At 41.9% G+C, this 25,103-nt stretch overlaps 1 protein-coding gene across 1 annotated transcript in view; it reads left to right on the top strand.

The window, feature by feature from the left end:
* IL2RB (interleukin 2 receptor subunit beta) overlaps positions 1 to 25,103 on the top strand; it is a 256,403-nt gene that overhangs the window by 137,548 nt on the left and 93,752 nt on the right. The window contains exon 6 of the mRNA XM_069231361.1: positions 23,831 to 23,976. Within this exon, the coding sequence (XP_069087462.1) occupies positions 23,831 to 23,976 (146 nt within the window). The remainder of the gene's footprint in view (positions 1 to 23,830; positions 23,977 to 25,103) is intronic.

Below are 25,103 nucleotides of genomic sequence, written 5' to 3'. Positions count from 1 at the left end.
TGATGGCTACTTCCAGGACCAAAAGGTAATAAAGAGTTTAGCCCCAGGGACTTGTATCCAAGATGCAGTGTTTCCAAGATACAGGAACAGAACAAGTATTGGAAAAATCAGTATATCAGGAAATGCCTGTCAGCCATGGTTTTTATAGCAGGTTATTGCTTGGGGATGTGTGGGACACCACCAACATAAACAAAAAAATGCCTAAAAACAAAAAGTACACATTGTCATGTTAGTTTCCGGCTCTGAAGAGTGGAAAGTACTTTGTGTGTGGATGTTCTTCAGACAGAGCAGAATCCTATCATTCACAGTGAAGTTAGCCAGTGGCTGAAGTGGCTGTCCTAGTACTCCGAGCTGTATGCTCTTATTACTTATATACTCTATTCACCTTGGAGACTTACCCTCTTAAAGACTTTGTATGGCCTGCAATTTTAAGTCAAGAGGTTGGTAAAATACACTACACACATTACTGAGATGAGCACAATAGCATATAACCTTAGAACTATGCTTACATCTTCAGTGTGAGTTAAACCAACTCTAAGTAGGTTACCCGTACATTCAACATTATTCAACAGCCTTCAGTACCTTAAATTCTTCAAAAAGGTTCTGGAAATAAACAACTACAGCTTAAAAATGTCATAGTTATATAGAATTTGTCTATAGCACTGTATTACTACTATTTAGCATAGGCACATGCCCAGACATCAATTGTCAACAGAAACCTTAGCTTTTTCCACAGATTTTTTGAAACAGGCTTTCACTTTAAGCCACAGCCTGTTCTGAAAAATGTCTTGGCCACCCATATAAGGTGTGCTCAGCCTTTATCTTGGTTTAAATGTAGTACTAGTGTTCTGTTTTCAACATGCTGCAGGAGCAGTATTATGATCCCACAACAGAAATCCCCATAGCAATAAAACCTCTAAACAAAAGCCTAACCTTTCTGAATACCTAGAAGTGCATGAACCCACTCTAGGGGTCACCCATTTTATCCCCTAGGAGACTTAAGCCAACTTTCAGAAAAACTTTAATGGGGGCTCATGTACGGACTGTCATACTCCTGGAAGCCCTGCAAACATCCAGGAACATGGTGGTGCCCCTGGCCTCCCTGTTGTACCACAAGTGAAATATGCAAATTTTAACCTGCCCTCTCATGGGCTCATGGGGTGTACTCCCTAATTTTACACATTAATTTACAAATATGTACGAGTAGCCAGGTGCAGGTACCTATGGTGGCATCCTCCTTTAAGTCCACACCCTAGAAAGCTTAAACTCTAAGCCCACCCCGCATATACTAGACAGAAAGGCAGGCTTATTGGCTTTGTCAGTGTGCCACCACATTCATAAAAGCAGAAGCACATAATAACAGACCATTACAACACCATTAGAACTGATATAGGTCATGTACTAACTCATTTTTATTCTGGTGCTAATCAAAATACATTCCTAAGACCTTCACTAAAGCATATAAAGTACTGTAATCAATGTTTTCATTATCAATGAAGCATTGTAACATCAATAAAATATGAGCAAGGGATTCTCTTCTACTCTCAGTTCTTGTTGGTTTATATATTGTGCTTGCAGCACACTATCTCCACAACCCCAGAGCCTCTGAGTAAAAATTCAGACTCTGGGAATATTGGATACTTTGAATACCCTCCTGAGGTCACCAGTTTAGCCCTCTTGGAGATTTTGGGTGAGAGTGACTTTTAAAGAATAAACTTTTTGGGGGAGCTCCTGTGGGGACTGCCACACTTCTGACAGACCCATAAACATGTAAGAACATGTTGGTGGTGTCCCTGCCCTCTCTGGGGGACCACAATCACAATATGCACATTTTAAGGTTAATTTCCAAGGGCTTATGAGGCCCTCCAGGCCCTTTTATGCAACCACAATGGGGAAAACTGTTTTATTAATTTCTTCTTTTTTTTATTGGGTTCCTTGGTCCCACTCAGGCCACCTTTAGCATTTATTTCACTGGGACAAGCGGGAGGAGCAACAAACCCCCTGCGGCCCGTCTGCTCCCCGATTGCTTGGCACAGCTGTGTGCTGCATGGGAACCAGTATCTTTCCCTGCTCCTGGTCAGCACCGGCAGGTGACTCAAGACTGGATGTTCCCACCCACCTCCAGACATGAGCACAAGGACAGGAGGAGTGGAGTCAGGAAGGTTTTGGAGCATAATACTACTCATGCCCTATGGGACCAAGCTTCTTTTGGCATTTTCTTGGCCATGGTAGGCCATTTTGTATGCTTTTGATGTTTCTAGCAAGGGTCTCTTCATGTCTCCTGCCATACCCCCCACTGATCCCTGGTGATGAAGGTGGTCCCACCTTGTCCCTTACATGGTCTCTACATTTTTCTTGAGTCGTGCAAAGGCTGACACATTATATTCTTCATGATGTGGCCAGCAAGTCAGCCTATACACTTTGAATGGGCCAATCAGATCATAGCTGGGCACCAACAGTCCAGATGTCTCTGATATTTTTACCAGTATTAACCCTATCATGCCCACCCAAGCACCTTTTTAAACACTAAGGGGCAGACGTCCACCACAAGCACCATACCCACAGACACCACAGCTACAGACACACATACATCAACCACATCCACCATAATTGCAGTCACCACACTGAAGCCAAACACAAGTAAATGCTTAAAGAAAATAAAAAAAAAATACAATAACTGTCCATGTGTAATAAAAAAGAATAAAGACATAAATGAAACACACAACTTACCCAAGGAAACTTCAGAAGGTAATGCAGACACAATCGTAAATAGCCACCTCTGTCAAAGGATCAAAGGAGAAGGCAACATGCTAACAATCAGGATTTGTGATTTTCCACAAACATACACCTGTGAATAAAAAATAAAGGAAAATATCTTCTTAGATTACTAGAAGACCACTGAACAATAATCTAGTCAGCAATCTTACCAGAACTATAAACTACAAGGAAAATCTTTCATGGCTGTGACATCAATTACATTCTAAGAAGCACACGTCTTTCCAGTTTCCTTTTCCTCCTCTTTATGACAGTGAATGGATTATTTCAGCATAGTTATATCATCCAAGTGAGCTTGTTATCCGTATAAGTAATTTTGAAGAAGCAGGGGTGGATGACGCCAAATCTTACATTCATGGATAACATTGTTATATGAAGATCCAGAACCTCCTTTCTCCTGGTGGCAGTAGCTCTTCAAATATCTTGAAAGAAGACCTTGTGACTTTATCATTGTAATTGTTTTTTTTCTGCATAGAGGCAAAAAGGACTGCCATCAGAACAGCAATTCAAGAAAAAGGATTGTTATACCTTTGTGAACGCATTTTTTCATCCTTCGCAGGAATCAAATGCACAACGGGGTCAACAAACATTTTGAGCTCGTAAGATGTGTGGTGAACCATAAACAAGATCTTCAGCACCTCCCCAATAATTTAAACACCATGACTAATGTGGCCACGGAAGGAAAACTCCAATCAGTAGTATAGTTCAAAGCTTTATTACAAACACAAGCTCAAAGTCATGTAGACTATGCGCAAAACCAGGTTATAGAGACACATAATCACCAGGGGTAGTCCAAGGTGACAAAATAAATTTAGGCAAATTAACGCCAATAAAACTAAGCATTCAAGAAGAATGATACAGAAAGTCAACAAAAATATCTGAGACACAGAAATCACACGGTGCTCAGATTGTACAATCATTTAGTCAATTCAAATTCAATCAAGTCAATGATCTTTGGCTGGGCATAGGTCAACCCTATGGCTAACCAAATTAGGGACACACATGTGTGGTAAGTAACACATGCAGGCAAATACAAAAATAAAAAAGGGACAAAAATAATTTGGAAACCTCGAATATCTTGGGCTACTGGGCACTAACTAAGAAAAATAAAATGATGAGCGTCAGCATTGTCGAGAGTCTAACCTAGACGGGTCATGTCAAGGAACAAGGGCAAATGATAGAGAGTAAGATACCTCTCCAAGGGATACAGTATTCAGGGAATCTTCATCAGAAAAGCATCTGGTCAGCAAGCATCAAAGGAGTGTCTGTCTCAAGCCTAGACAAGACTGCTTCAGCATCAGCTCTGACTCTCATCTGGTTCTTAACAAAGTTTGATCTGTAACGTTGTATTAATCCACATTAAGTGTTCAGATTGGCTTCCAAAATAAGTTTATATGACGAAAAAGGGGCATTATCCAATTAGGTTCACTTGCAGACTTTAGGTTCCAACTCTCCAACATTCTCCTAGGTCTGTCATGTGAACATCTCCTCTTTCTGTGTGACTCCGAACAGTTGTAACAATTTTGTACAAATCAGACCATGTTCCTGCTTTACAATACTTTCAAGGTCAACTGTAACCAGTTCTTCCATAGTTAAATAATAGGCTTTTACAAACTGGACTTTGGTTTGCGTTCTGAAAAAAATAATTCCAACACTTTTACATGACTGCAAAATGCAAGCGTTGTAGGTCTCATTTAAGCTAGCATAAGAAAATCATAACATGCATTTAAAAGGTACTTTTTAACAAAACACACATAGGACTTAATTTAAGAAAGTGGCACTGCATCCAATGCAGCGCCACTTTTCTTCCACCTCTTAGCGCCCCCCCCTACCGCCACCATGTGTGCACCAAATTTAATATACGGTGCACCATGGCACAGGGTAGGGGCAACAGCGTCAAATTTTTTTATGCTATTGATGTACTGTGCAGGATTAGCGCCAAAATGTTGATACTTATCCTGAAGAGTACATAGAGGCCCATTGAAAACAATGGTATGCCCTCTTTTAACGCCTGCTCTTTGCAGGCATTAAAAATAGCTGCTTAAAATGGCGCAGTGGAATCTCTTAGATTCCACTGCGCCATTTTTGCAGTCTCCCTAATGGGGCGCACCCATAATGTGGGGCAAGGGGTTACAAAGTGGCGCAATGCATGCATTGTGCCACTTTCTAAATATGGCACAGCGAATTTGCCTCGTTGGGCCACATTATCATCATAAAAAATGACTTTAATGTTGCGCAAAGAGGCGCTAGGCCTCTTAAATCTGGACCCTAATATGCAAACCTGATATAGTCATCATTAAAAATATTTGAACAATATACGTAAAACATTTTATTTAAAATTGTAAAAGTGTTGTTATTGCATTACATTAGGTATAACAGAAAAGTGCATTTTCTCAGTTCTGCACCTATCTTCAAACATATATATATATATATATATATATATATATATATATATATATATATATATATATATAAAAACTTATAAAACACTCATCAATCGTAAGAAATATCAAATTGTTACAAGGTGCACACTTAGGGGGTCATTCCGACCCTGGCGGTCCATGACCGCCAGGGCCGGGGACCGCGGAAGCACCGCCATCAGGCTGGCGGTGCTTCCATGGGCATTCTGACCACGGCGGTACAGCCGCGGTCAGAAACGGGAAACCGGCGGTGTCCCGCCGGTTTCCCGCTGCCCCAGGGAATCCTCCACGGCGGCGCTGCTTGCAGCGCCGCCCTGGGGATTCCGACCCCCTTACCGCCATCCTGTTCCTGGCGGTTTTCACCGGCAGGAACAGGATGGCGGTAACGGGTGTCGTGGGGTGTCGTGGGGCCCCTGGGGGCCCCTGCAGTGCCCATGCCAATGGCATGGGCACTGCAGGGGCCCCCTAACAGGGCCCCACATTGATTTTCAGTGTCTGCCAAGCAGACACTGAAAATCGCAACGGGTGCCACTGCACCCATCGCACGCCTTCAACTCCGCCGGCTCCATTCGGAGCCGGCTTCCTCGTTGAAGGCGCTTTCCCGCTGGGCTGGCGGGCGGCCTTCTGGCGGTCGCCCGCCAGCCCAGCGGGAAAGCCAGAATGGCCGCCACAGTCATTTGACCGCGGTGCGGTCATTCGGCGGCTCCCGCCGGGCGGGCGGTTACCGCCGCCGCCGGGAGTCGGAATGACCCCCTTAGTCTAGAGGCTAAATTACATTTAAACAAAACTTTTAGCTTTCTAGGGATTAATTAATAAGGCACCAATGTCCAACTGTGAAATACTAGCAAAGTGCACATTTAAATGTGTCAGTGCTGCTTTCTAGGTTTGTTTTTCTCTCTTCTGCCTTTGTGACTGAAACTTGTCAGGGTCTGCTGACTTCTGTAGCAGGTGGGACAGAGCTAAACTGTATGCTCTATCACACCTCTGCTTGCAATCTGTGGAAAAAGCAGATCTAGGCCCAATGTAATGTAATGTTTGTCTCTTAGGAAAGACTGATCGAATGGCCCACGTATTTATGAATATTTAATATAAAAATGCTATGATGTCAGACACCGACTTCTTATTTTCAAAGTCTTCAGTGAGGCTTTTGAGTAAATCAATGTCTTGGGGCATGGTGAAACTGATAGCAGTATGAGGCATCATGTGATCTGAGTTCTCTACTTGGCCATTAATGCGGCACACAGCAAACCATGCCCCTCTATTTTGACTGTATGTTTGTATTGCAATGTTACCTTCTTCAAGTAAGTGTACATATTTTTAAGTGATTACTGGAATAGGTTAGGGAATAAAAGGATGATATTCCGCTCAGAAGCCGTTCTACCACCTGCTCCTTTAATCCGTTCCAGATCTTGTTCCTGTCTTGGCTTCGGGTAGCCAAACACAAGCACACATTGTCATAGTTTTACAAGAGGCATGTGCTTCTTTATTTACTTTATCTAGCCTGTATGTTATTAACTTATTATTTATGACTGCACAGAATTTCAAAAATGAAGATCTGTAGAAGGGAAGGAAATAATCTAGCTTACTTCCTCTGTCCAATTGAAAATGTAATTCAATAGTTGTATTGTTATTTTAACCGATGTAATAGAAAAAGACTTAAACAGAGGTTAAAATTGCACTCCTAGTATAGAACTTCACCAAGTTCTAAGGCAGATGCTTGCACATTAGACTACATCACCTGTCTGATTTTTAAACAACGCTAACAGCACGCATTGTCATTGTCTTAGTATTTCCGTTGGTGTTCATAATTTGCACATCACAAAATTCAGTGTTAATGGCACATTCACTTGGATTTCTGTTTTCATGGGCAAAATGAGACTTTGAGTTCATACAGTACAAGACCAGACTGATTTCTTACTTTATTTATTTAATTATTGTTGTTTTAATAAGAGGACATTCCGCAGCAACACTAAGGGGTCATTTGACTAGTCTGCCCGGACCACCTTCACCCAAACTCTCACCCTTCTCCACTCTCCTGCGTCATAACAATAATCACTGAACGTGGCTCCCTGAACTCACAAGATGAGGTGCTCAATTCTTAACAAACTCCTACAGATAATAATCTAAGGGGCATATTTACAAGAAAGTGGTACATCGGTCCCACGGCTCCACTTTTTTGCGTCGCCCCTGCCCCACCTAACAGCACCATGGTTGCGCCATATTAACAATACGGCACACCATGGCGGTCGTTAGGACAATAGCATCTGAATTATTTTGGCGCTTTGATGCACTGGCGTCAAAAATGTTGACGCTAGTGCAGCAAGCATTACGCACCTTTGTAAATATGGCATGAGAGAAAGGCCTCCTTAGCGCTACCTTAGCTGCGGCGGCGAAGGTGGTGCTAGGAGCTTGTAAATATGCCCCTAAATCTTAAAAGTTTCCTCACTCCAAAAAAACTGAGTACTTTAATAAAAATATATATTTTCTGAACCATTATAGAAGTAGAATGTGGAACAAATGATTGTGGAAATAGAGATCTCACCTTAAGTTACTCAAAGGTACGACTTGTTATTAACAGCACTAGGAGGGGTATATTCTGTTTCAGGGAGTGTTATATGAAATTAAAAGGATCATTTCTGCCAATATTTTTTAGTTTGGTAAGTGATTTTAAAGTCTGTTAGCCTCTTCAGCATTCTTTTCTTCACAATTTGTGCATCACTCTCCTCAATATTTACAGTACAAGTAGTTGATTGTTGTGCCCATGAGTGTCCCTTGGCTTTTCATTTCGCTGTGCTGTGATGGCTACTTCCAGGACCAAAAGGTAATCAAGAGTTTAGCCCCAGGGACTTGTATCCAAGATGCAGTGTTTCCAAGATACAGGAACAGAACAAGTATTGGAAAAATCAGTATATCAGGAAATGCCTGTCAGCCATGGTTTTTATAGCAGGTTATTGCTTGGGGATGTGTGGGACACCACCAACATAAACAAAAAAATGCCTAAAAACAAAAAGCACAAGTTGTCATGTTAGTTTCCGGCTCTGAAGAGTGGAAAGTACTTTGTGTGTGGATGTTCTTCAGACAGAGCAGAATCCTATCATTCACAGTGAAGTTAGCCAGTGGCTGAAGTGGCTGTCCTAGTACTCCGAGCTGTATGCTCTTATTACTTATATACTCTATTCACCTTGGAGACTTACCCTCTTAAAGACTTTGTATGGCCTGCAATTTTAAGTCAAGAGGTTGGTAAAATACACTACACACATTACTGAGATGAGCACAATAGCATATAACCTTAGAACTATGCTTACATCTTCAGTGTGAGTTAAACCAACTCTAAGTAGGTTACCCGTACATTCAACATTATTCAACAGCCTTCAGTACCTTAAATTCTTCAAAAAGGTTCTGGAAATAAACAACTACAGCTTAAAAATGTCATAGTTATATAGAATTTGTCTATAGCACTGTATTACTACTATTTAGCATAGGCACATGCCCAGACATCAATTGTCAACAGAAACCTTAGCTTTTTCCACAGATTTTTTGAAACAGGCTTTCACTTTAAGCCACAGCCTGTTCTGAAAAATGTCTTGGCCACCCATATAAGGTGTGCTCAGCCTTTATCTTGGTTTAAATGTAGTACTACTGTTCTGTTTTCAACATGCTGCAGGAGCAGTATTATGATCCCACAACAGAAATCCCCATAGCAATAAAACCTCTAAACAAAAGCCTAACCTTTCAGAGTACCTAGAAGTGCACGAAACCACTCTAGGGGTCACCCATTTTATCCCCTTGGAGACTTAAGCCAACTTTCAGAAAAACTTTAATGGGGGCTCATGTACGGACTGCCATACTCCTGGAAGCCCTGCAAACATCCAGGAACATGGTGGTGCCCCTGGCCTCCCTGTTGTACCACAAGTGAAATATGCAAATTTTAACCTGCCCTCTCATGGGCTCATGGGGTGTACTCCCTAATTTTACACATTAATTTACAAATATGTACGAGTAGGCAGGTGCAGGTACCTATGGTGGCATCCTCCTTTAAGTCCACATCCTAGAAAGCTTAAACTCTAAGCCCACCCCGCATATACTAGACAGAAAGGCAGGCTTATTGGCTTTGTCAGTGTGCCACCACATTCATAAAAGCAGAAGCACATAATAACAGACCATTACAACACCATTAGAACTGATATAGGTCATGTACTAACTCATTTTTATTCTGGTGCTAATCAAAATACATTCCTAAGACCTTCACTAAAGCATATAAAGTACTGTAATCAATGTTTTCATTATCAATGAAGCATTGTAACATCAATAGAATATGAGCAAGGGATTCTCTTCTACTCTCAGTTTGCTGCAAGCACAATATATAAACCAACAAGAACTATCTCCACAACCCCAGAGCCTCTGAGTAAAAATTCAGACTCTAGGAATATTGGATACTGTGAATACCCTCCTGAGGTCACCAGTTTAGCCCTCTTGGAGATTTTGGGTGAGAGTGACTTTTAAAGAATCAACTTTTTTGGGGATCTCCTGTGGGGACTGCCACACTTCTGACAGACCCATAAACATGTAAGAACATGTTGGTGGTGTCCCTGCCCTCTCTGGGGGACCACAATCAGAATATGCAAATTTTAAGGTTAATTTCCAAGGGCTTATGATGCCCTCCAGGACCTTTTATGCAACCACAATGGGGAAAACTGTTTTATTAATTTCTTCTTTTTTTTAATTGGGTTCCTTGGTCCCACTCAGGCCACCTTTAGCATTTATTTCACTGGGACAAGCGGGAGGGGCAACAAACCCCCTGCGGCCCCGTCTGCTCCCCGATTGCTTGGCACAGCTGTGTGCTGCATGGGAACCAGTATCTTTCCCTGCTCCTGGTCAGCACCGGCAGGTGACTCAAGACTGGATGTTCCCACCCACCTCCAGACATGAGCACAAGGACAGGAGGAGTGGGGTCAGGAAGGTTTTGGAGCATAATACTACTCATGCCCTATGGGACCAAGCTTCTTTTGGCATTTTCTTGGCCATGGTAGGCCATTTTTTATGCTTTTGATGTCTCTAGCAAGGGTCTCTTCATGTCTCCTGCCATACCCCCCACTGATCTCTGGTGATAAAGGTGGTCCCACCTTGTCCCTTACATGGTCTCTACATTTTTCTTGAGTCGTGCAAAGGCTGACACATTATATTCTTCATGATGTGGCCAGCAAGTCAGCCTATACACTTCGAATGGGCCAATCAGATCATAGCTGGACACCAACAGTCCAGATGTCTCTGATATTTTTACCAGTATTAAAGCTATCATGCCCACCCAAGCACCTTTTTAAACACTAAGGGGCAGATTTAAGGAAAGTGCTGCTGCACCCAGTGCAGCGCTACTTTCGGTGCGCCCCTTAGCCCCCCTCTACCGCCACCAGGTGTGCACCGTATCTAAGATACAGCACATTATGGAGCAGGGTACGAGAAAATAGCGTAAAAATATTTGACGCTATTGATGTACTGTTCAGTAATTTTGGCACTAACCCTGAACAGTACAGAGGGGCCCATTGTAAACATTGGTGTGCGCCATTTTAATGCCTGCTCTGAGAAGGTATTAAAAGTGCCAGAAACAATTACACAAAGTATTCGCTTACATTTTTTGTGCCTCTTTTTCGGACCCCATAATAGAGGAATTCCCCCTTTCGAACATTATGCATGGTGCATGCATAATGTAGTGCAAAGGGTTCCAAAGTGGCGCAATGCATGCCACTTTGTAAATTTTGCGTGGGGAAAAGGCCACAGTGCAGCCTTAGAGTAAACAAATTACTCTAAAGAGGCGCTAAAGTGCCACTAAGCCTTCTTAGATCTGAGCCTATGGGGCATAGTTAGGGGCCCCTTGCGCCATTGTTGCGTCACTTTTGTGGTGATGCAATGGCAGCACAAACCTTAAAATCATAGTTATGAGGCCACACAAAGCTACTTTGTGTGGCTTTGAATGGACTCATAGATATGGTTTAAGGCAAGGCAGCGCAAATCCCTGCTTTGCCTTTCTCTGTGCAAGGGAGGCGTTCCATGGGCATTGCTTTTGTCTTCCCATTCAACACCCATGAAATCTGACATATCCCCAGAGTTACAAGTCATTGTAAATCTGGGTATGCGCCAAAACATTACGCCTCCCAGGGGAGGCGCAACGAGGAGAAATATCTTTATAGAGGAAAAAGCCTCAAAGAATTGTTTTGTGCACGAAGGTGCGCCTTCCTGCACAAAAACAATCCTGCCTATACCTCAGACACCTATTGTGCAAGGGTGCCTGCATTGGGGCTAGGCTGCCAAAACGCGGGCAGCGCAGTGGAAAAGGACTGGAATGCACCCTTAGGCATAGATATGGCACATTCCTGCCCTTTCCCTTTGAAGCAGGGCAGGGCAGCAAGGTGACTTGCTTCAATTCCCAGGCGCCAAAAGCCCATATGTGTGGGCCTAATTTCTTAAAAATGCTGAACGTATTTACACCAAATAAGAAAAAAAGCATGCTTTCCCAGTGAATTTCTCACTTTCTGCCAAATTTGGGTTCATTCCATTCAGCTATTTTTTCAATTTCTGGGTGCAAGGTTTCATATGGGAAATTACATAGAAAACATGATTGGTACCCCGCTTTTTCTTGGCCCCCACTTGACGGATAGGTGTAAACCTTTCCATGAAGACAAAGTGGGTGAACTTTTTTTTTAAAAGGTTCGTGCAGGTTCGTTTCACAGCGCCTAAGTTAATGAAGAAAAAAAATGCCTTACCAATGTAAATTCTGACCTAAATATAGTTTCACAGAGGCGGCTGTCACTATGTGAATATATAGATATTTATGTATTTAAATATGCTGTAAACAATAAATGATGTAAATATATAATTTTAACAAATACAAATACTCCACAGAAAGCAGTCACCAAGCTTTGAGAAAGTCTCGAGGGATGATGCAAAACACAGGCTGCCTCTTTAGATGGGGTTAGTTGCAGCAGATGGAAGCAGAATTCACCTACAAGAAATAGTTTGTTACTCATTGCTACAATTAACTATTTATAGCATTCTCTAATAGGAGATAATATGTTATTCACATAATTTCAAAGAAGAACAGAATAAAGAACAGGCTGTACTTGGGTTTTGCACTGAAGAGGACGCCAGTGAATTGTTGTACGCACGGATTCCCTAGAATGCGTGAGCCCGCACGTGGGGTCATTAAATGAGGAAGTAGTCTTGTAAGATTGATGTTTGTGCAGTTAACCCGGTGCGCGTGACCTACGGAAGTGATAAAAGGTGCTTTTTTTCAAAAGATTGTAATTATCTTTTGAACTGCTGTTTGACAACAAATCTGCGTCTGTGGAAATAAATGAAGTATGGACAAGCAATAGATAACCTTTTTTATATTTTGCCGATTTTACCAAGGCTCGTGTTGTCTGCACATCAACGATTTATAATCTCACTTGAAATTAATACCCGCACCGCGTACCCTGCAGCTGTTTGGAATATATTAGTTTGCTGAACGTGGATTGTAATTCATTACAATGATTGCTTTACAAGAACATGTTGATGAAAAATAAAAAACAACATAACGTGCTGCCATCAAAATAGCACTAGAAGCTACAAGCTGCGCAGGAACAAAAGGTCGCACTACAGGCAGGCTACTGGATTGTGGTGTTTTTGTGTAGTGTACTCACTCTGAAGAATTCCTTTATAAGGTTTTGAATGCAGCAATATATTGTTCTGATTTCCATACCATTACAGAATCTTGCCTTAGTGCTATTGCCGCAATGCGAATTCAACCTTTCATCTACATGGGATCAGTACATTGAGATCTTTTCTTTTAAGGTAGTGAAGAATACTATTCATTACTTGGAGTTCTCAGAAATGGCAAAATTCACACATGAAAAGATATAGAGACATTAATTTGTAAAACCAATAGGTCTGGCTGTGACCGCTAGCCTTTTGGATTTTTCAATGCTTGTTTTGTTCTGTCTAGATTTTTGCAAAATGTTATTGTTGAGGAAGCTGGTGGACCCTTATCAATCTAAAAAAACACTGGCTAAAAGCCAAAATATGGTTTGCTTATAGTAGTCGCTGGCACCTGAGGGAACTACCTTTTATGTGGAAGTGCTCCTTGTGAAAGGGAAAAATGCTGTCACTCACAGTAAAGTTATCCAGTGGCTGTATTGGCCTTCCCCATTACCCCATACTGTATGGTATAGTGGGCAGATGACAAATGTGAATGATTCAATATCAGACCAGTTGATGAAGGGTTCCTTGGAAGTAAGCATATCACACATATCATTTTAGTAAAATCAAAAGGTCTCTTCAAATCCAGATCTAAAAAACATGCCGTCTGTCACTTTGAAGCAAGGTTGGAGGTGCTAAAGGGCCACTGCTATTTAATAATTCTCGTTTGGGCAATACTGCCAAAGAAAAGTGAAGCAGATATAAGTAACTGTATGTGATCTGTAGGCATGTAGGGATGTCATCTAGGCATTTGAACAACCTATGTGAAGAATTATCGTGCAAACATCTAGGTTAGGAGAGGTCACACTCCAACCTCCACTGTTTTACGTGTAGAAATATAGGCCATGTTTTCAGTGGCTCAATGTGGTTTTTCAAATGTCAATTTGTTTTACTACTGTTTCTAGATCGCAGTTTGGTCCTATGTCAGGCTGATGAGGACAAAAAAATTGTGGGGCTAAAATAGCAAGCCTAAATGTTGAGGACCAAAATATGGTGAAGGTGTATTCAAACAGCTAAGTGTAGATTTACTATTCTTAGCTCCACATACATGTCCCTTGACAATATATCGTCAAGGTACAATGATGTTCAATTTATCTGGATACACTTACCTTCATTATGTTCTGGTCCTCTGTATTTGGGCCACAATATTTTGTAGTCAGCATTCTGGTGGAATACACTCACTTCGAGTGAATTGTCTATTTCTCTTGGAATCAGTTCAACATAACCAGAGTCATTTTTGGCTGCAGCTCAACCCCACCTACAGTCATATTCTACACTGTGGTTGTTATCTCAAGGAGCAGTCAACAAAAGGGGGATAAAACAAAGCCAGATGAATAACCCTGCATGCGCTGCCTAACACCACAGACAGTGATGAGGCTTAGTGGGGTCCATCCTATACTTTTTTTATGAGTGAAATATCTTGATGCAGGAACTTAAAAAACGAACCAGCTTTATTTTATAGTTCATGTATACCATCTTAATCTGCATACAATAGTACACCGATTTTGCGACAGTAGGTTCTGCCCTGGCTTCTAATTCCCAGGATTATTTCCCACAGCCAGATCCACCCTTTCTGAGAACAGTAGTCATAGTGTATAACCTGGATCTCCATCTTGTGGAATCTAGGAATAGAATATACTGGGTTAGTGGCTCAGTTCATGCTGTTCCTCAGGGAACTGAAGGATCACCTGCAGCGCAGTATATTTGTCAATCTAAAGTAGATGAGCACATGTCAAGTTGTGGGCTCACATTGAGTGAGTCTGGTATTGTTCTAGCATATGGAATTTTCATTCAATACAGAAATGGACTGTAGGGACTTTTTCTTCTATTTCCTCCTCTATTGTAATATAATGAACATGAATATCATCAGTATACATTGAGAGAAGGAGGTGTGTCAAATAAAAATAGAGGCCTCTATGTAAGCCTTGTTCCTATAGTAGACGGGGCAAGCGGTCCATGGAAAGTAAAAGGCCTGCTTAGTGCCTCTGGCCGCCAAAATATATCTGGTGTTAAACCATTTGTGCGAACCCTAGCCACTGGCTTAGAGTCAAGAAATGCTGTCAGCTGTAAAAATATTCCCCCTTGCTAAACCTTCAAAGCGTGGTTTTCAAAGAGGACAGTTCCAAGGAATCCAGAACCTTTTCTGCGTTCAAAAGAAAACCACCATCTTCAGCTCAGGATTTAAGTGTTGCAAAATTGCGAATTCAGTATGCCGTGAACCTATATGGGAAAAAAATTGATTGGACTGATTGGACTTTGGAGAATAAACTTTCTATCAGCAAAGACAAATGATTTGCATTTACCTTTGCTAAGACATTATTGTCCAGGTTACGTAATTACATTGGGCGATACGACTCACATTTGTTATGGTTTCGGGAGCACAGTAATTACAGCCTCCCACGATGAGGGGGCGAGTACACAATTTTTCAGAACCTTGGCATAAACTACAAGCCGATGTGGGGTTAATATATTTTGATATTCATCATAGAACTCTGAGGATATGTCATCGGACCCAGCTACTTGTTAAGTATATACTTGTTCATAATGCCAGACAATTTTTAAAATAATTTCCTCACTAGCCATCAATATCTCACCATAATCGCCCTCAATTTGTTGTATGTGGCTACATACTCTAGCGTTTCTCCTTAGGAACCAAACCAATGTTTTCCAGGTCGTTCGCCTTTGCCATATTGCCCAGCCAGTGAGGGTTTCCCCAGAAAGGACTCCTGTCTATCAGCCCTCTTGCAGTAGTCCTGCAGTAAGTTATGAATTTCTCTGAGGTACATACTCAGAGCCTGATAGAACACTAGCACACGGGAAGAAAGAACATAGTAAAAGGGCGCTCACAGTGAATCCACATAGTAATAGGGAGACAATAATAAGTAAGACACGGTGCTCCTGGCAAGAGGAACTTCCCTTGTGCTCTAAGGCTTCCAAGGAAGCCTATACATAAAAAAGTCAGAAGTCAGGGCACTCGTGAATCAAAAACCAATTAAGTATAGAGAAATTTAAAAGTCCTTGTTGTGCCGATAGGGAATCATGTGAAGAAACTGGCGATCATGAAGAAATTTATTCTTGGAAGACAAATTACATCACAGTAATAGAGAACAATCCTTAAAATCATGTAGCAACCAACGCCAACACGTGTTTCGTCTTGAGAGAGAGTAAAATCTCTAAAGACTTCATCAGGGCTGTGCTAATATCTATACATCAGTCAGTATTATGAATCCGGGAAAATTCCAGGATAACCAACTGGTGGTGGCTGAGAATAAGAGAAATTCAGGAAATCGTGGCGCTTGTAGCATCGAGTATCCTTATTGGTACCCACAAATTGAAATATATATCCAGACAGTATGGCGCCTGTAACTTTGAGTATCCTATTTGTACGTAAACGAATATGTTGGAGCGGGAAACCGCGTGTGTATCTAAGCGCGGTATCTCGTAGTACCTGTTCCAAATTGCGATCACAATCTGATGTATAGATATTAGCACAGCCCTGATGAAGTCTTTAGAGATTTTACTCTCTCTCAAGACGAAACACGTGTTGGCGTTGGTTGCTACATGATTTTAAGGATTGTTCTCTATTACTGTGATGTAATTTGTCTTCCAAGAATAAATTTCTTCATGATCGCCAGTTTCTTCACATGATTCCCTATCGGCACAACAAGGACTTTTAAATTTCTCTATACTTAATTGGTTTTTGATTCACGAGTGCCCTGACTTCTGACTTACATACTCAGAGCCATCACTGAGTTCCTTCCGTGTAACATTTTGATTTCACAATCCATGTACTCCAGCTGCAGAATTCCATCATGATTAGCAATTATTATGCCATTTATATAGACTTTGATGACCTCCTATAGCACTGCGTACTTGGTTACTGAGCCCATCTTATACTGAAAAAAGTTTATTATTGCAGTGAGCAGTTCCTCAATGAACACTTGAAGCTAAAAGAAACTCTGTAGCAAATATATAGCTAGTGCAACTTAACCTGGTGCAAGGAACAGACAAGACTAATTTAATAGGGGAGTGGTCTGAAAGGGTCAAAGCAGATATGTACTCTCCAGGTCTTAAGGCATTGCCTCCTCTGCTATCAGCCACTAATCTATGTGTGACAACAAATCATGTGGAAAGGAGTGCAATTAATGTATCCTCAAGTCTCTGTGGTGCTGTCTCCATGCATCAGTCAATCCTAGTATACCCATAATGTCTACTAGTGTTTCCTCAGACTATGTATTGTGAGAACTTCTTCCCCATGACCTGTCTAGCTCTGCATTCTGAGGTTAATTAATATCTCCATGCCACACCCCTATCCACCTCAGCGCATCTAAATATATTAAGAATAGTGTGAAAAAGTTCAGGCGTGTCCACATATGGGGTAAACATAATGATCAGCGCTGTCTTCCTGGCATAAAGCCCGCACCCAACCACCCCACTATTCCCACATCTCACAACCAAATCGTTCCCACCCTGATCACTCCACCTACCAGAGCCAGATACCCCAACATGTAATACAGCCAACCATTTAAACATTTTCAGGGGTGTGGTCTGCCTGCCATTGTCCATGCTGTATGAAAGAAATGTTCATGTCACTTTATGAGCAGCACAGTGTTCACTTTGTATTCTAGATCAAGTCACTGATGTACCCTCTCAATGCCTAGGTTGATTCAATACTAGATTGTCATCTTCTCCCACCCACAAACAGTTTGCAAAAATATTGCTTACAAACTTTAGAGTAATGCTGCTCGTTCCACATTGCTCTTTCATGCCAAGGCTTGCTGGCTTCCCTCCTAGGACAACAATAGTTCCAGTGACTGCTATGACATCTGTGCATTGACACCCTTCTTCCACAACTTTTTTGTCACTACTGGATCTATGAAAATGTGGGGTTGTCAATCAAAATTAACCTTTAGCCTGGCGTGATATAGCATCCCATATTTGATGTCTTTAGACCAAATAATGTGTTTAGCTTCTCCAGATGTATATCTAGCTTCCTGGAAGCCATGTTGAAATATTGATATATGGCCAGAGTCAAGCCTTGGTATAAAATCTTCAATCTTAGCTGCTATGGTGTTCATTAATCACTCCATTTTCAGTAATTTCTTTCTGTTTGCTGTGGAGTCGTCCTCCAGGGCTGACATTTTGGTCATCACTCTTCTACATGATGTGGTCCAGGCACGATGTCACCATGCCAGTCTGTTGATAGACCATAGGCTGCCTTTGAGGACCATTTCAATAGCAGTGTCTCATCCGGGACACAGCTGGTCCGAGTCCTCTTCTCTCTCCATTGAATTCATTGCAGCAGTTGCATATCTACTCTGTTGAAAGACAATATGCTTTGCTTCTGATCACCGTTGTACATTGCAGCGTCAGTGAGGTTACCTAGACCAGACACTTGGCATCCAGGGCCCAAATTAGTGCCCACAAACAATGAATTGTCTGTGTACATGTAGGGTTGTCCTCAGAGTATTTCACTGTCTCCAAATCGTGGCAGAGGAGCCAGGGTCCTTGCTCAGGGACTTCACAATTAAAAATATCAGGCAGTGATGTCTGAGTTAGTTCTGTCCTTAAATGCAGTAGAACAAATTCTGCAGTCACATTCCCCACTTGACCAAGGTTGCTATCTGCTAGACTCAACTTGATGTAGAGCTGCAGCAATCAGTAGAAGCAAAGTAATTTTGAGGGAGAGCACTGCGATCCATACCCCCATCACTCTCTCACGTTTAGGCAGTGCATCCAGGAGGGTCGTCCCCAGCCTGCAAAATAGGTTCTGAGGTCTATGAGAGGGAGTTTGCGGGCAGGCAGAGGCAGGTGTGCCTGCCTGGCTCAGCAAGTGGACAGTGAGGCCAGCCTCAGGCTCTCCAGTGGCCCCTATTGGGACCGGTCTTCTGAGGCTCACACGTGGTAAACAGCCTTCACAAGGCAGCATTTACCATGCAATGCCTTTACCACGCATTGCCTTTAACACACATATCTTTGCAACAAGATGCTAAGTATACATCAGGTAAGTGTGTGTGTATTTATATATTCATTGAAAAAAACAAAGGTTACAGGAACGTTATAGTTAGGTTCTGAATTTACTCACACAAAACCATAGAAATTCAGCAGTGATAGATATTGTTAACTCAAGTAACTATAACTCACGCCCTACGGTAACTATAACTCGTGCCCCCACCTTGCACAGTTTTCTCATCAATAATTTTATTGCAAATGTTGCAGTGATAATATCAATGATGCCATAGAAGGTGTTATCAATGATGTAATATGTGGAGTAAACACCTGTACATTGCTAGTCCATGAGTTAAAGTTACCCTAGGGCACATGTTATAGCTACTTGAGTTAACCAAAACTATAACTGCTGGATTTCTATGTTTTTGTGTGAGTAAATTCAGAACCTAACTATAACGTCCCTGTAACCTTTGTTTTTTTCAGTGAATTTTTATATTTTTTCTAGCACGCACATTAATATAACCAGCACTGTGCAGATTCTTTGACCTTGCACGGCAGGGTTTTGTCCGCAGGTCCTGGCATATGGCCAGACCCTGCGGCCAACCCTGCTGCATGCACTCAAGCTGTGCACAACACTTATGTATGCTGTGGTTAAAGAGAAATAATTGCATGCTCTGCAAAAATGTTTGTCTACCAACTATTATTTTAGCCTGGGTATAATTAAGCACCTGTGTTTTGGTAGCCGTGATATGCCTGAACAGATCCAGGAGACCACAGTGCGCTCCCGGAGTTTGGACGCCACCTCTTGAGCAGCAGCATTGCAATTAGCTCCTTCAGCCCAAACAGAAACTCTCTGCTAATCAACAGAGTAATTTGCAAGTGGAACAAACAGCGTCCGTAGCCCTCTGTTTATCTTTACAGGAGAGGGGAGAGGTTCTCTGAGAAAGGCTTCATGTTTTTTTTTTTACTTAGGAAATCTTATTTATTCACATATATAATCTCTATTGCCCCCACATTTCATCCCCAGGGATCGTTAGTGTGTGTGAGTGGCTGTGAGAGAGTCTGTATGGGTGTGAGAGTACGTGTGAGAGAGTGTCAGGGTATGAGAATGGGTGTGAGTGACTTTGAGAGTGTTTGTCTGCCTTTTTGAGTGGATGTGTCAATATATATATCTATATATATATTTATTTTTGATTGTTGCTGAAATCTGTGAATCCACCTGCACATTTACACTAGGGGCCACTCTGAGCCCTGCAGTTGGATCCACTGATATCGAAAAACATCAAAAATAAATGTATATACATTTCAAAATCATAATTTACTCTTTTAGTCTCTTTATAATACCCCTAAGGGGTCAGGGAGTCTCTACCCTGACCCCTTAATGAACATTACACCCCACATTTCAGCCTCCGGGACCTTTTCCAGATAAAAGAAAATGGCAGCTGTACATTCCCTGTCAGATTGCGGCCAGCCAATCAGGTTCTTGCAAAGGCCCAAGGATCCATGGATCCACGGAGGATCTGCGTCTCTAGATATCTACATGTTATGCCCTTTAATATCTCTAAAACTGCTCAACAGATTTACACCAAATCACCGAAAGCACACTTTCTGGACCAAGAACTAGCTTTCTGCCAAATGTGATGTAATGCCGTCCAGCAGTTCAGGCTGTAGTCATGTTCAAAATACCTATGATAAAATGCAATGGGAAAACTTGTTTTGGCCCCCCTCTTTTTCTTGGCCCCCACTTGACGGATCATCCCAAAACTTTCAAGACAGCAGCTGAACTGACTGAAGTATACGCTTTGAAAATTTCATGAAAATTTGTCAAGCAGCACTAAAGTTATTGGCAAAACAAAAAATGCTATGCCTGTGGAATCTAGGTCCACTGCTGACCGCCATTAGGTAACATATATATATATATATATATGTTTTCACTGAAATAGCCGAAGATTACAGAGACATTATAGTTAGGAAATAGAATTAAAAAAACATTGAAATTCACTTTGAAAAACAAAGGTTACAGGGTTGTTATAATTAGGTTCTGAATTTACTTGTAGAAAACCTTAGAAACTCAGCAGTTATAGTTAGAGTTATTTCAAGTAATTACAACTCACGTCCTAAGGTAACTATAACTCGTGCCCCCACCTTTGTTTTTTTAAGTGAATTCTATGTTTTTTTTATTCTATCTCCTAACGAAAACTTGCAGGTAATGTTTGTTTTTTTCAGTGAATTTATGTGTTTTGTTTTAATGTAAATTAATTTGAATTACAATACATTGATCCAACCACTGCAACACATGGCCTTTAGCCATGTGTGGATGGGGTTGGCCGCACCACCCGACCTCCTATAACCACCCAACCCCTGCCATGCACTGCCGTAGGGTCTGTCTCTTTGGGTGTGAGGATAGGTGTGAGTCAGTGTCTGAGTGGGTCTGTGAGTGGATGTGTGACCATCTGAGTGGGTCTGTGAGTGGGTGTGTGAGTGTCTGTGTGGGTCTTTTTGTGGGTGTGTGAATGTCTGAGTGGTTCTGTTAGTAGTTTCTTGAGTGTATGAGTGCTACTATGAATGAATTACTGTATGAATGAGTCTGTAAATGTTTTTTAAAATCTTTTTTGCCAATATTTGCGAATTTGACACTATGTTACATGGGGAGGTCCATGCTGAATGTCGCAACGTTTTTGTGAATATTGCACGTCGTGAAAAAAAAAGATTTTCAAGGTCATAATTTCACTCTAGAAGACCCCTATTTCACAGCCTTGGGGTCAGGGTACATCCCCCCTGAACCTTTATGCCACTTTTCATTTTATTTTTCAGCCCTGGGCACCATATTCCGTTACTTAAAACGGCAGCTGCAAATTTCTGGTCAGGTTGCAGCCAGCCAATCACAGCATTCCTGTTGGCGCGTTCATTCGCGAAGCTGCTGCGATCACCACAAAATGTTGTGATGGATGCACGATTCTAGATATACAAAATGTATTTCCCCTTTTATATCTCAAAAACTACTGAACAGATTTACACCAAATATCCAAAAGTGTCATCTAAGCACCGAAACCTACCTTTCTGCCAAACAGGTGTAATTCCGTCCAGCTGTTTGGGCTGTAGTCGTGTTCAAAACTCCTATTAACATGAGAAACACACGTTTTTTTACCACACTTTTTCTCAGCCCCCGCTTGACGGATCAACCCATAACTTCCAATGCACAAAAAGAATCACCGGCAGACTTTTTTTTAGAAAACGTTTGTGAAGATTGGTCAAAAGGTACCAAAGATATAGGCAAGTAAAAAAACGAGTTTTCTATGGAAACATGGTCCTAACTATCTATCTATCTATCTATCTATCTATTGGGTGGTAAGGGTGTCTTTAGGGTTTAGGGGTGGGTAAGGGTATTGGGTGGTAAGGGTGTTTTTAGGGTTCAGAGTTGGGTAAGGGTATAGGGTGGTAAGGGTGATTTTAGGGCCTACGGGTGGGTAATGTATAGAGTGGTAAGGGTGTTTTTAGGTCTTAAGGGTGCTTATGGTATTGGGTGGTAAGGGTATTTTTAGGGAAAACCCCTTGTCCCCCACCACTCTCTTCCCATGCCTGGCTGTGGCATACCTTCCTTAGCACTGCAGATCCATCATCCAGGCTGCCTGGTCTCCGCACCATTAAAAGGAGGATGGCGAGCTAGGAGGCGGACCTCTGTATTATGTACCATCTTGGCTGCCGGCGTAGTTGCACCCCCTTGTACAAGTCTACCACCTGCACTGTGCATCACTATCTAGTATTTCCATTTTAGAAACAAGTTACAACTTTCCTTTACGTTTGGTTTTGTGTGTGTGATGGTTTGAGGGGGGTCTTTTTACTCTTCACTGTAATACCTTTATCTTGCAAATCACTCTGATTCCTCTGGGTATGTCTGTGTGAAATATATCTGCTTTAAATAAATACAAATACATTAAGACAATGCATTACGCTAGTGGAACTTGGATTTTGACATCAGGTGGCCAGGATGTGGTTAAGGATGGCTCTTTCCGCTCTTGGCCCTGAGGACCGGAGGCAGTTGCAGTTGTCAGAAGACACACCACAGCGACCAGCACCTGATACTGTATCAAGTATAAAACGCTGCTAACTTCAAGCCTCAGAGAAGCAGATAAAAGGCAGGCCTATCAGCGGCACACGAGGGCTTTTGGATCACAGTTGCACTCCTTGGTGCAGCACCTAAATCACAACCCTGCCAAAATGAGTGTGACTCGGAATACCTTTTAACATGACCTCTGAAAGTCCATAAGGGGGTCACCAGCCCACAGCTTTATTTTTGCAGCAGGTCATATCCGTTTGAGTCTTCGGTGAAATCGGGGGTAAACGATTCTTAATTCATTTGATATCAGAGACAGTAAATTATGATTTGGAGAGCAAAGGAGGTTTGCGAAGCTGGCTACCCAGTTGACCTCGGTGAGATACATTTATCATGATCAGTGCTTTAAATGGGCAGGTACTGCCCGGTACCGGGTACCTGCACTTCTTTAACTTAAAAGGGAGAGTACCTGCACTATTCAGCACTGCTTCAATGCACTTAATGGGAGAGTACCGACACTCCTCGGGACCAAACTGGTACTGTGGATGAGTACCAGCACTTCAACATTTCTGCCTAAAGCACTGATTATGAGGAAGGGGTAACAATGATGCCAGGGTGTGTGACTCCATCAAAAAATGGGTGAATTGTGAGGAATGCCAGAGGGTGAAGCAGAGTGATTGGGAGTAGTAGCTATTGAATTAGGGTGGTGTGCAGGCTGTTCGCTGTGGTAACACTTCACTTTATGTTTAAAGCCAGTAGGTCTACCCACGTGATCTCACGTGTCCAGTCGGCACCCATTAGGAATCCTGCTTCTTTTGAAGACTACCATATTATGTCAACACTGATGTGGTGCACCTTCATCATAACTTCTTGTTATTTTGTTTTTAATTTTTTTATTTAGTGAAGCTCAACCCACCTGAATCCCTGCGATTCGTCAACCTCGGAGATGCACGTAACAACCTCACCTGGATCTCCCACAACTACCCTTATGTGGATGGCAAGAGATTCTACGAAGTGCGATTCAGGCCAAGTGGAGAAACCTGGCAGGTACCGAACAGTCAAATCCTCGATGAAATGAAGATGGGGATGCCGGGTAAAAAAGCAGTAGCATCACATTCTCTGATGTGGGTCAAAGAGACCTCGGTTGGGTTTACAGGGACAGAGATAGCCACTCACACTGAGATAAAAAGAGGCTCTGAAGTGAGAGGAGTACAGGCAACTTCATGTGGGAAAAGCGAAAATCATGGGGTTAGAGGGGCAGAGCTGGACCATCTGACATGGATTACAAAATTCAGAGGGAAAGTAAAACCGCCGGACCCTCTACTCTTCTGTAGTCAGAGAGAGTTTGTTAGAGCAGGAAGGATCATGGGCGTCAGTGCACCAAAATGCCAGGGGTAGTGTAAGTGACATCACACACCATTTCATCTTTATTTTCACTCACACACAAGCTTACACAAACACACATTCACTCATACACACAGTCTCTTTTACATAAGCACACTCTCACCCGCAAGTATGAACACAGCACACATTTAATAGTGTTTTTTTACTTACCTCAGCTACCAAGGAGGGTCATATTCCAGCTAACTGCACTCCTTTTTTTTATTACACTAATAGTGAATACCGTATATACTTGAGTATAAGCCGACTCGAGTATAAGCCGAGACCCCTAATTTTACCCCAAAAAACTGGAAAAAGTTATTGACTCGAGTATAAGCCGAGGCTGGGAAATGCAGCAGCTCACGGTAAATTTCAAAAATAAAAATACAGGTAGATAACAATAAAATTGCTTTAATTGAGGCATGTGGAAAAGAGGGTCAACAAAAACAATATATTATCAGTATATTCAACAAAAACAATATATAACATTAAAGTATTAACAATAACTTTAAATGTACAAAAACCTTAACTCAATAAGCAACCAAGCTAAAACACAAGCATCAAAATCCTTCAAAACTGGATTCCTCCTCCTCATCTGTATGTCCAAACAGAGCTTCAGCTGTAGCTGGTGTGAGGTTATCATCATATACATTGTCACAGGGTTCGCAGTCATCACTATCACAGCTGTCGTCCTCATACAAAGCACTGTCTTCACTGCCATCCATAGCATTACTTATGCCACATTTCTTGAAGGCGTGCTTCACCATGTCCTCTGGAATCTCTTCTCATGCATC

This window comes from Pleurodeles waltl, chromosome 4_2, assembly GCF_031143425.1.
Source record: "Pleurodeles waltl isolate 20211129_DDA chromosome 4_2, aPleWal1.hap1.20221129, whole genome shotgun sequence".
Lineage (NCBI taxonomy): Eukaryota > Metazoa > Chordata > Amphibia > Caudata > Salamandridae > Pleurodeles > Pleurodeles waltl.
The sequence above is the reverse complement of the archived record's forward strand: the minus strand, read 5'-3'. Positions and strand labels throughout refer to the sequence as shown.